Genomic DNA, 13,434 nt, shown 5'->3' with positions numbered 1-13,434 from the left:
CATTTGAGCCTGATATTAAATTGCATAGCAGCCTAAGAAGGAGGCAATCTGCCAGTTATTTTCTGAGTAGTGGCCTCGCAGAGGAAGCTTCTTTCTGCCTAACAGGTGTCCCCTGACCACCTTTTCTGCATAGACATGCCTGTATTTGCAATAGAAACAAAGTGTTCTGTTCTCCTGACAAGCTACAGATGGAGTTGAGGAGAAGAGATATGCTGGCGCATATACTTAGCCCTGGGCTGGTTTTCTTTCTCTTGGAAGGACAGGCAAATTGCCAGGGACCGTCTTCTAGATTGCTAATTGTGGTTTTCCTCTCCAGATTGTTGGTGACGCCGTTGGTTGGGGCTTTGTGGTGCGAGGAAGTAAGCCATGCCACATTCAGGCCGTGGACCCCAGCGGCCCTGCGGCAGCGGCGGGAATGAAGGTACCAACAATCCAGCAATGTCTAAGTACCTCTAGCCTCGTTTTCTTGCTCTGTTGATCTCCCTGAGTGTTTTGGTCTCATTTTGGACCAGTTTCCTTTTCCCTTTCTGGAGAGGGTTGAAATGAAGCCAAGAGTATGTCATGTAGTAACTAGGAGGAAAAGGTTTCCTATTGCTCTGATGGTACATCATTGGTCTCCAACCCTTCCTTGGTTTTTCACATCTCTCCCCTTAACCAATACTGAGTTTGAACATAAAATAGTTGCTTTTTGCTGAAGTCTTATGTAATAACTCTACTGCTTCGATTATATACAAAGTGTATTCCTGGAGGATTTATACAGCCAGTGGAACATGCTTAGACCATATGAGATGGCAAATAGTGAGAAAAAGAAGGCAGAGGTGATAGAATTTGGAAGAGGAGATCTGGATTCCCATTTTGGTTCTGCTAATTTCTAGCTCTTTGACTTTGCACGAGTTCTGGAACTATCTCAGAGCCTGTTTCCTCCTCTCTGAAACAATAATCGTATTTCCTTCTGCTGTTTTGTGGATTAAATATGTGGAAACACTTTATAATGCACAAAGCAAGACACAAACATCAGAAAAGTTGAATGAATTGTGAGAGATTTTTGAAAATAACTTTTAGATATTTTTTGGTGCTGAAATAATGCATATAGAGTTAAGATTTAGAAAATACAGACCAGCAGAAAAAAAAAAATTATAATTGCTTGTAATCTTTCGTAAGTAAGAGATAACCACTATTAACATTAAGCAGTTTTACTGAGTATAATTGACATGTGTACCTCTGTTGACACTTTGATTTATATTCTTCCAGACTACTTATACATACGTATACATACGTACATGTATAAATATATATGTATTTATATCTATGCGTTGGTTTCTTAAGCTTTTTTAATTGAAACGTAATTAACATATAAATGTACACAGTAAGTGTACACGTAGTGATTTGACAATCCTATAGATTACTCAGTGCTCACCAGCATAAGTGTAGTCACCATCTGTCACGTCATTTTTATTTATACAAAAATATGATATGCTATGAGAGGATGTTGAGAGCATTGGTTTTCTGCTTCAAAAGACCTTTACCTACCCCATTTTTGTTGTGTCATCTGTAAAACAGTTCACAGAGTACGCTTAATGTCTTAATTATCTGGGCCCTTGGGAGGACGCACAAGGCTAGAAAGCAACAGATCATTCCTCTGCTCATGTCTTCTACACCCTCCACCTCTCCCATCAGTCCTTTTCCTGGAGCAGTAAACCAGTAAAGCAATAGGCATGACTTGGCTCTGCACAGCTCTGATTTCTAGCACTTACCCTCTGGCACCGGATTACCCAGTGGCAGAGAAAGGGGGGCGGCAGAGACCAGCTCAAGGGTGCACAGAGCACAGATTACAGCCAGTCTGGGTAATCAGTGCTGTGTGATGAGGGGTTCACTCTGCCCCCTGATTTGAACACGTCATTCATGCAGCGAGCCAGAGGCTCACCAGGTCCTGTGCTCTGGACCAGCTGCAGAAGCCTTGTTGGCCCTGTGTGTCTGTGTGGCAGGCCCTTCCTTCCTACCTCCTTGGTCTGCAGTGGGCACAGCACCAAAGATACTCAGAGCAGGAAAGTTGGCCAGGAGCATAAAGGGTGGGCATTTGTATCTGTGCCGAGGCTGAATTTATCATTTTCTAATGGAACTCTTGGCCAGGGGAAGAGTTTTATGCTTTATTTCCATAGTAAAGCACCTAGCATAAATTATTTTTGGCAGACTCTGCTTTACTGCTGAGCATATGCACTCACTCTCATGGGTCTCTGACTTAAAGCATGTTTGCTTTCGGGAAAGCAGTGGATTTATACTGCAGCTGAAGACCTTGTTTTGTTTGGCATGTACCTGATTTTAGTCCATCTTTATTGATCAATATGAATAACTTGTAGGTATTGTCAGTCAGTCAGTCAATTAACTCCTTAATGTATATACTCTGATAGGTGGGTAACCTGGTATAATTTTTTCAATTTCACAAGGTTTATATTCTTAGTTTCTCAAGGGGTACAGTGGTCTCCATGTTTTAGAGAAGTACAGAATTTCTTTTTTTTTTTTTTATCGTTTTATTTATTTTTGAGACAGGGAGAGACAGAGCATGAACAGGGGAGGGTCAGAGAGAGGGAGACACAGAATCTGAAACAGGCTCCAGGCTCTGAGCTGTCAGCACAGAGCCCGACGCGGGGCTCGAACTCACGGACCGCGAGATCATGACCTGAGCCGAAGTTGGCCGCTCAACTGACTGAGCCACCCAGGCGCCCCGAGAAGTACAGAATTTCTTAGAGCAGCCTTTCCTAAAGCTGTATTTTACAGTTCTCTGGTCCAGCAAAACACCCTGACCTGCGTTTCTGTGATCAAAACAGTTTTTAACTACTGTTAAAAACTTTACCCCCTCTTTGAAAATTCACAAAGCACATTAGCATGTTGAAAATTCTGGTAAGGCCAGCAAGCAAAAAAAGAAAAATGTGTTTAAATTGTCTACCATAACATTTAATCACTTAACAGAAACACTCAAATGGAATCTTAGGATTGTTAAGATTACTGCGTCAAGACTGTTCCGAGAAGCTCCTATTGGCCAAAGTCTTGTATGGGGTTGAATGTATAGAGATAGATTTTTGAACTGTACTGCTGGTTGAATGAAAGTGACAGAGAATACCACACTCTTCCCTATAATTTAACTGTGTAATATATTCATTTAAATTACTTAGTACATTATTTTCTCCTAGAAAACACTAAATTGTTTCCTAGTTTACCATATCGATTTGCCATGGAATAACTCCACTTATGTAAAACTCCATTTGTATAATCCAGTCCTAGAAGCTTCTTTCCACGGACCTGTCACATTGCTATTGCCCTTTGCACCTGTCCAGGAGAACTGCAGGGTGGTGTGTGTGTGTGTGTGGCCGTGCAGCACTCTGGGAGGGTGGGAGCAGGGAAACCACCCCACGGGAGGGGCTTGCCCGCTGACCTGGGCAATGACTGACCTGCTTGGTCGGGCTGGGAGAAATGATCCATAATTCTGGCCAGAATCCTTCTTGTAGCGCCTGTGACTGACAGGAGCCACCCCAGCAAAGTGTCCAGTGCCTCACTTTGTCTTCAATGCCGTTCTCTCTGCGGAATGCCAGGCTCACCCCTCAGGTCACCGTCCTGGTTTTCTCCTGCTTTCTGATGTGGACAAAGCCTTGTGCCTGAGCCTTTGTGACTGTGGCTGCAGAATGTCACTACTTTACTTGCCAAAACAGAGATCATTTTGTGGCTAAGTTTCTCATGTGTACCGTGTATCTCTCTTATTTCACCTTTTTACGGGGATTGGAAAGTTTTAAGATGTGGGCCACCAGCCTGTGGACAGGACAGATCCCCAGACCGAAGAGACTCAGGACCATTTTCCCCTGTGAACATTTCTAGACTTTCCCAGTCCCAAAGGAGAGCTCCTTGCCCCATTTAAATAGAATCCTTAATCCATAATGAGAGGAGACCCTCACTTGTATTAAAATTTACTTCTGGAAGAATTTCAGAGACCATGTGTCCTCTGGGGGTGTGATAAGGTCTACCTTCACACCCTTTTCTAGACTGGAGTAGAGTAATCTAGGATCTTTGTGCCTGGGCCACCTAGCCCCCTGGCCCCACGTGTCTTCACCCTGTCCCTCTGCACTGCTGACTGAGGCAGGTGGGGCTGGATCAGGCGGCTAGGCTGCGGGGTGGGACTGCTGAGATGCAGGGCAGGGGATCTAAAAATATGTAGAACAGGGAGGGTTCCACTCTGACCTCAGTTGTAAATGGAATTGAGTTTTAGATGTTTTGGTCAGTTATTAGACTTTTATATGATCTCAAGCTTGTTTGAAAAGTTTGTCTTGGGCGCCTGGGTGGTTCAGTCGTTAAGCATCTGAATTCGGCTCGGGTCATGATTTCACACTTCATGAGTTCGAGTCCCACATCGGGTGAGCTCCAGCCCTGCTTTGGATGAGCTTGAGCCCCTAGTGAGCCCCACTTCTCTCTCTTTCTGTCTGTCCCTCGCTCACTTGTGCCCTCTCTCTCTAAAACAGACAAACAAAAAAACAACAAAAAAACGTTTGTCTTTACTCCAGTACGTTCCTCGCCTTCCCTTCTGATTACCTGCTCTCCCTGCAGTGGGAACATGTTTATTCTTGGAGACTTAAACAAACAGGGATGTTACAAGAGACCCCAAACTATGACTTTATTTCTACTTTTGTCTGAATCCAGACCCCTATAAAAAGAGAACAATGAGTCACATCTTTTCTAATCAGGTTGCTGCGTTGTCTCATAACCACACTCCTCGCTTCCGTGCCTACAAAACAACAGCTGTGGTGTCATCAGAATCCTCACCTGTCATGACATCTTTGGATCTGGAGCTGTTTTTCTTCAGATGGTTCTTTTGCTTAGAAGATGAAATCTGTAAACCTCCAGCTCAGGGGACCTTTCATCACACATTACAACCCTAGAAAGGAGCACGAAATACAGCAGCCCTCAAAGTTCAGTCATCGAATGCATTTTCAATTAGGGGAGGTTGTTTGCTGTACTCTGTCTTTGGCAACTCTTCACTCATCCATTAGGCATTCCATAGCAGTAGACTGTGGTTCATTTCAAGGCAAAGGGGGAAGGAGGAAAGAAGAGAAGGAACCAGAGTTTATTGTCTTCTGTGTGCCTGACCTTGCACCATGCTAGGCCCTTTCTGTGCATGAGGCTATTTAATGTCAGCATCTGAACACTACAATCCTGGAGGAAGGGACTGCTCCAGGAGGAATAATTCTATTTCTTACCTCTTTTCTTCTACTTTGAAAAGAAATAGTTTCTTCTGCAGGACCACAGGCTACAGTCTAATGAGTGTCACTTAGTTTTTTTTTCTAATGTGTATTTATTTTTGAGAGAGAGAGAGAGAGAGAGAAAGAGAGAGCTCGAGTAAGGGAGGGGCAGAGAGAGAGGGAGACACAGAATCTGGAGCAGGCTAATGACTCTCACTTAAACATGGCTTCACGTCACAACCTTGAATGACACCACCCCTTTTTTTGTTAATCCTGTCAAGTTGAAACCCATTTCTGGACCACATGATCTATCAGAACTTTACTTTACATGATCCTCTAGTAGCTGTCCTCCACTATAGTCAGGGAAGAATTTTTACATTTCACAAATACATCATAATTGTATCTATGTCTGCCCTCAAATAAATCGAATTAAGCAACTCTGGCACTTAAAATCCTCTAATGGCTTCCCATTACAATGAGAATAAGTTCCAGATGCCTTCCCATGGACTACAGTGTCCATGATCTGGACCCTACTGTGAATAACATTATCTCCTACCCTGTTTTGCTGAAAGCTCCATTGGCCTTGCCTCTGTCCCTCCCAAATACCAAGTTTTCCTGCCTAAGGCTGGATGACTGGTCCCACCGTTGTCACTCGAGTCTCAGATTAAATGTCAGTTTTTCAGAGGAGCCTTCCTTAAATACCCTGTGATATTCTCTGTGTCTTCTCCCAGGTAGTCTTTATCATATTACCCTGTCTTATGTTTTCAAGACATAATATTTATCAGAATCTGAACATAGTACTTAAATGTTTATTAGCTATCTGTCTCTAGTGGCTCTGTCAATGTAACAGACCTTGTCTGTTTTAAATACTATATTCCCAGTACTTAGCACAATTCCTGACAATTTAGGCCATGCTGGAAACAAATTTGTTGAATGATCCAGTGAATCAGTGCTCTCATAGAAAGGCTGAGGAAGTCACCCATTGAACACCTGCATTGTGTCCTCACACATTTCACGTGCATTCCCTCTTTTGTTGTTCTTCTCACTTTTGAAGGGGGATGGGTTGTGTTCTTCTGACATGGCAAATGAGGAAACTGAGACCCAGTTAATCTCTTCCCGGAAGCCACCCCGTTTACAAATGTCAGAACTAGATACAAACCTGGTTTCTCTGCCCCAAAGCCCTACTGATGCTTCATATTGCATTATTTCAGAAAATACAAACCCATGAGGCAGAGCCCAATAGATGATATATCCCAATAAAACCTTGAACCCCTCTAAACTGCTCATGGATGTATGACCTTTGATGTCTCTTGTGGGAAAAATTTGTATTTAATTCAAAATGAATTGTTTGGGTGGTCACATGTTCACCTGTGTTGGCTTGAAGATCAAATAAATAATTTTTATCTTTGGCACCAACCTCTCACTTGGGTCAGCACTATCTCTTACAGGGTCACCCAAGTGAAAGGTACAGAATATTCACTTTTGTTAGTTGAATCAAATACTTGTCAGAGCAAACCATTCAGCCTTCACACTGTGAAGGAATTTGAGCCATATTTACAAATAAGGAACAAAAGATATCCTTGCTCTTTTCTGGAGAGTTTGTTTTTTTCTGATGGGAATAATTAAATCCTGCGAGAAACAGTGCTCCAGTTTTCATGCAACCGGTGCCAACTCTGGGAGGGATTTCAAGACTCCTGGCTTCTTCTCTTGTTTCCTGCTGTGATGAATTGATGGATGTGGACTTATGGGGCCTCTTTTCTCTTTGTTTGTTTCTTTGCATGTTTATATAGAAACAGAACTATCTGAGTCAGAGCAAGACGTTAGTGGTCATTGTGTTCTCTTTTTACCCCGTTCAAAAATTCTTATTTCTTACATGGAGGAAAAAAGTAACGGTTCTGCTTTTGGACTTTCTTCCTTATAGCAACAAACCTGTACATCCCATGGAATTTTCCTTCTGAACTGAGAGACGCCAGGCTGGGCAAATCATCTGAAGTTCCTAATTAATTTAGCCAAGACAGTTTGGGCATGGCAGCAGCAACCTGTGGGATGATGATCAACACAGCTGAAAAAATGCATCTGTTAACTGTATTAAACGTGGTTCCTTTCCAGTTGAGTTCAGCAAAGTCATGGGTGGAAATAAAAGATGATGTCTTACGTCCCATGCTGCACCTCTGGCCATGTCGTCCCTTAGTTGACAGAAAGCAGTAGGGTCAATGTCCCTTTGTTTACCACTGGGAGTGACTGGGGAGGGAAGAGAAAAGGCCACTCTGCCTGGTGGGGGGGGGGAGCCCTGCCTGCACGAGAGGGGCCTCATCTCAGACCTCTTAGCTGTTCTGTGCCCTTCCTGAGCAGGGAGCTGTCTTCGTGTCAGGCTCTGACCGCCCTCCAGAAGACAGGGCAACTCCACACCTTTGTTCCGTCAGTATTTCCTGACCACCTACCATGCACCAGACCCCATTTCAGGCCTTCAAGGGATCTTCAGTGTAGAGAAAGAGAGAGACATTAATCAAACAATTCCACTCTTAAATATATAACTATGAACAGATGAGCGCAACGAAGAAAAGGACAGGAGTATCTGATTTTTGTACAACAGTAGGAGGAATGACAGGGAACACTTACCCCAGGAAAGATGCTTGAGCTGAGATCTGAGATCTAAAGAATGGAGAGAAATCAACTGAGCCTGAGTGTGTCTGTGTACTCTGTGTGTGAGTGTGTGTGTGTGTGTGTGTGTGTATAGGCATTGTGTACACATGTATGTACATGTGTGTTTACAGGGTTGCAATTCGTTCACATGTGTAGGTGCGTGCACACACACACACACACAGACACACAAACACAAACATACATGCAGGGCTTATTCCATATACAAGAAATCTAGAAAAGCAACATGGTTCCTTGGAAGAAAAGAATGGAAGCCATGACCAGACTGTAGTGGGAAGAGAATTTTGGAAGGAGGGGTAGCAATGAGTTAGGGCAGAGTGTTTCTTTCTTTTTTTTTTTTTTTAATGTTTATTTATTTAAAAAAAAAAATTTTTTTTTTCAACGTTTTTTATTTATTTTGGGGACAGAGAGAGACAGAGCATGAACGGGGGAGGGGCAGAGAGAGAGGGAGACACAGAATCGGAAACAGGCTCCAGGCTCCGAGCCATCAGCCCAGAGCCTGACGCGGGGCTCGAACTCACGGACCGCGAGATCGTGACCTGGCTGAAGTCGGACGCTTAACCGACTGCGCCACCCAGGCGCCCCAATGTTTATTTATTTTTGAGAAAGAGAGGGCGAGTGGGGGAAGGGCAGAGAGAGAGAGAGAGAGGGAGACACAATCTGAAGTAGGCTCCAGGCTCTGAGCTGTCATCACAGAGCCCGACGTGGGGCTCAAACCCATGAACCATGAGATCATGACCTGAGCTGAAGTCGGACGCTTAACAGACTGAACCACCCAGGCACCCAGGGCAGAGTGTTTCCTAACCTGTATGTTGTTATCTTTCCCTTAAGGAGCCTTTTTAAGACATTTTTGCCCCTAATCATCCCTCCCATGAAATTTGGATAACACAGATACCCTATATACCTGTTTATGTACTCTGTGTATGTGTGTGTAGTGTATGCTTTATACATAGAAAGAGGAATATTTTTTCACACTCCATCAGGGAGTTTTTCCCCTTTGGGAGAATGCATGAGTTAGGGAGAGAAGCTCAAAAGCTTTATAAAATTGTGTTAAATTCAGGTGCCTGGGTGGTTCAGCTGGTCATATGACCACAGATACAGCTTTTAGGTATATAGTTTAACAAGCTTTGTCAAATGTACACACCTGTGTAACTACCATCAGAACACAGAACATTTCCAGCACTCCAGAAAGTTCCCTCATGTCTCTTTCCAGTCAGGCCCCTCCCACCAGAGGCAACCACTGTTACGATTTCTGTCACCAAAAACTGGTTTAGGTTTTTAGAGTCAGACAGAATCCTGGAATCTTGGATGTACACGTCATGCTTCTGTGATGTTTGGCCAATTATTTCATTTCTTTGGACTTTTTTATCATGTGGTAAATGAGGATATATGTGGAGTCTCACAGGGTTGGTGAGGGAGGCATGCTGTCCTTCCCCACTTTCCCACAGTATGAACACATGGGCACCTCTAAGAGGCATCCAGCGGTATTGGGCTTGTAGAATAAGCCTGAGGATTACTTCAGGACTGGAAATGGTCTGAGTTCCCTGAATGCTGGCCTTCCCAGTCTGCATTGCCCTTTGCTTTGTGACCCACGAAACCTGCCTGCTTCTCCCATTTCCCATATGTTTCTGTTTCTGTGCTCTTCTAGAAAGCTGCTGCCATACTGGGGACATAAGTCCTTTCTCACTGGTTTCCTCCAATGACTCTACACAAGCATCCTGTTCCCCTCCACTTCTAGAATCTCCCAGAAGCATATCTGACTTATCTTGGCCTGTCATTCTCCTTCTTTCCATCTGACCCATCCCATTCCTTATCTTGTGGCCCATCCCACGTTTCCCTGAGTGCTTGAGTTTCCTGTTGGTGAAGAGCCCGGCTTCAGTGTCAAACAGCAGGTGTCTGAGTCCCAACTTCACCACTTCTACAGGACCGAGGATAACTACTAAAACTCCAATCTAAGCTTCAAGTACTTCACCTTTAAAATGACACTTATAATAGTCACAAGTGACAATGAAATGTGTCCTAGCACAGTAGCTGGCTCATAATAAACAATAAATGCTTGTAGGTATCATTGATTACATTGCTTGTTGCAATTATTATTTACATCCTGAGTCTTCTGGTTAATTTTTGCTTAAATAAGTTTATATTTACAAACATGTAACAAAGCAGTAGCCAAAATGGGATACCGTGGGGCGCATGGTCTATGTAATCATCTGTTCCTGCCATGTTGCAGCACGCTACTGTGATTTCCTCACTTTCTTAGAAGTGCCAGACCTCCATTTTCTCATCTTAAAATGGCAATGATTATTGCTTTGTGGTATAACTGTGCGGGCAGATAAGAAAATGTGTGTGTAATATCAAGCCCATAGTAGACATTCAGTGAGTGAAATATTAAGCCAATAGTAGACATTCAGTGAGCATCATCTAACGTATTTCATCAAATATAAGATGCCTTCGTTGAAAGATGGGACCTAATTTCAGAGTTGTTAAAATGTGAATCTTAGAATCAGCAATTACGGGCATTATATCAAGTTCTGGCCCCACTGATTGCTATATTCGTATCAGTGGGTGTGTTTTTGCTTACTGCTAAACTTGTTTAACCTTGAGTTGAAAATAAATGCATTTATTCAGAACTGTTGAAAAAGTAATCTTTGCTTGATAAAGCAAAGACATGTCAAGTTTTAGAAATGTCTTGGTACCATTCTGAACTGTTCCTAAATTGACCTACTGTGGGCTCTAATATTCGCTTTCTTTGTACTGAATCCCTGGAGATGGAGGAAAGCTAAGTACCAAGAAGTGAAAGCCTTGAGATCCCTCAGGCCTCTATGAATGGGATGGTACCCTATTTTTCTGGGTCACACCTGAATAGTTATGTGAGGCCAAATCCTGTCAACCTTCTGAAGGACTCCTCAATATCAGATAACCCTAAGACTGCCTCCAAGTATAGTCAGGGACCCCTTCCTGCCAAGACTCACCTATACCTGGAAGAAATTAAAAACTATCACACTGGGTGTTGTATATAAGTGACTGAATTCTACTCCTGAAACCAATATTGCATTGCATGTTAACTAACTAGAATTTATATTAAAAAAAAAAGACCCTTACCAAGGCTGAGCATCTCTTTCTAAAGCCACACTCCTGAATTTCCCCATGACCAATGCAAGTATCTTGAGAAGTAAGGATAAATATAATACTGTCTTCACTGTCTCCACTGGTATATGATTTACAGAAGATTCCACAGGTTGGGGCTTTAGATCAGTTACAATTAGGTTTCTTTATGAGTGACATAAAACTCTTCAAAACAGTGGTTAAGACTAGTATTTCTTTTTGTTTGTTTATTCATTTATTTTGAGAGAGACAGCACAAGTGGGGGAGGGCAGAGAGAGAGAATGAATCCCAAGAAGGCTCCCTGCTCCCAGAGCCTGATGTGGGGCTCAAACCCATGAAGCCATGAGATCATGACCTGAGTAGAAACCAAGAGTCTGACACTCAACTGACTGAGCCTCCCAGGCTAGCCACCAAGACTAGTATTTCTTTGTCATATACAAGCTAAAAGGAAGTCAGTCCAAGGCTGAGATATGTCTCTGTGGTCTCTGATTCCTATTTTGTATTTTGACTTTGCTCGGTTTCCATTGCCAAGGTCACTTGAAGGTCTAGGATGGCTACTGGGACTTTAACCATTAGGTTTGCATTCCAGCCGTCCATAAAGGAAAAAGGGAAGGAGAATGGCACTATTCCTCCTTTCATGATATTTCTTGGAGGTTATTCTGTTTATATCCCTTTGGCTAGAACATAACCACACATGGCTGCACTTAGATACAAGGAAATCTGGGAAATGTTGTTTATTCTGAATGACTATAAGGGGTTGAATTGTCCCCCCAAAAAAGATACATTAAAGTCCTAGTCCTCAGTACCTGAGAATGTGACCTTATTTGGGAATAGAGTCTTGACAGAAGTAATTGAGTTAAGATGAGATCATTAGGTTGGGCCATAGTCCATGATTGGTGTCCTTATAAAAAGGAGACATTTGGAGATAGGGATTCATATGCACAGAAGAAATACAGAATGAAGACATACAAGGAGAAGGTGTTCATGTGACTGGATGATGCATCTATAAGCCAGTGGATGTCAACGATTTTCAGCAACCACCAGAGGTTAGAAGATGCAAAGAAGAATTTTCCCCTGAAGCCATTGGCAAGAGCATGGCTTTGCTGGTACCTTAATTTCATACTTCTAGACTCCAGAACTATGAGACCATGAGTTTCTGTTGTTTCAAACCACCTAGTTTTTGGTATTTGTTATGGTAGCCCTAAGAAACTAATAGTGGTCATGTGCCCAAGAAAAAGTGAAGGTTCTATTAAGAAAGAGGGAAGGGACAATGGATACTGGAGGACAACTAATAGTGTCTGTCATTGACCAGAAAAAATCTGTACAAATGTCCTTCAGCAAATGTTTACTGAGTGCCTACTGCATATGGTGCCCTTTGGGGATCCAGTGGTGAGCAAAATCAGTGAGGTTTTGGCCTCATACAGCTTCAGGTCTAGTGACAAGGAAGACACTAATGATTCACACAAATATTTAATTTAAACTGTGATGAAAGACTTGGGGTCTCAGATGCAAATTTTTACACATTTTGTTCCTTTTCAGAATTTCATGGTGAACTCTGGAAAGTCATGTGCTGAGTCCCTCATTTTGCCTTTAGCTTCAGAGTCTCTTAATTCCACCCACTAGTGGAATTCATCTCCCAGATGAAATCAGATGTTGTTAGTGTTACAGCTTGTGGTTCTCAGGGGAGAGCCTGTGAAAGTAAAATGATGGAGAGCAAAATGGGAAAACATCCGTTTGGCAGAGGGTCGTATCACTGAAACAAGAATTATGGATGTTGAGTTGATGGAATGCTTTGTTTTGCACATTCCTATTCCTCCTCCAGTCTCTTCCATCTCAGTAAATATTGCCATCCACCCAACTGCTTGGGCCAGAAACCTACAAGTCATGCTTGCTTTTCTCTTCTTCCTCCAGTTCAAGATACTTCCAAAATGTATTTCAGATGCATCTGTTTGTCTTCATGTCCCCAAATCCCAACCACTGTCATCTCTCACCAGGACTACTGTGGCCCTAATTGGTCTCCTTACATGTATTCTTGCAGCCTTATCATCTGTTCCCCGTCTAGCAACCAAAGAAAATCTGGTTCTGCCACTCTCTTTCTTGAGATCCTTGAAGCAATTGCTTCTGCATTGCTTTCAGTATGAAATCTAAAAGACTTACTGTGGCTGACCCAGTCCCACATGATCTGACCCCCACCTGTCTTTCAAATCGTACCTCCTTGCTCACCTCCATTATCCCCTTTTAGTTCCTCAAACCAGTGAATGTTTTCTCTCTATTGGAGCTTTTGCATTTGCCATTCTTTCCTCCTAGAATTCTCTTATGGCTTTTCACAGGATCCCTCATTATCTTTTATTTATTTGTTTGTTTGTTTGTTTGTTTATTATTTTTAATTTATTTTTTTAGTTGACATGCAGTGCAATATTGATTTCAGGCCTATAATTCTGTGATT

The 13,434-nt window shown here is 42.7% G+C and overlaps 1 protein-coding gene across 2 annotated transcripts in view; it reads left to right on the top strand.

The window, feature by feature from the left end:
• DEPTOR (DEP domain containing MTOR interacting protein) overlaps nt 1-13,434 on the top strand; it is a 169,638-nt gene that overhangs the window by 99,951 nt on the left and 56,253 nt on the right. For both annotated transcript variants that reach the window (XM_049632971.1, XM_049632970.1), the window contains exon 8: nt 317-421. In XM_049632971.1, coding sequence (XP_049488928.1) covers nt 317-421 — 105 coding nt within the window. The remainder of the gene's footprint in view (nt 1-316; nt 422-13,434) is intronic.

The sequence above is a fragment of the Panthera uncia genome, chromosome F2, assembly GCF_023721935.1.
Source record: "Panthera uncia isolate 11264 chromosome F2, Puncia_PCG_1.0, whole genome shotgun sequence".
Lineage (NCBI taxonomy): Eukaryota > Metazoa > Chordata > Mammalia > Carnivora > Felidae > Panthera > Panthera uncia.
Note: the sequence above shows the minus strand (reverse complement) of the source record. Positions and strands in the feature narration are given on the sequence as shown.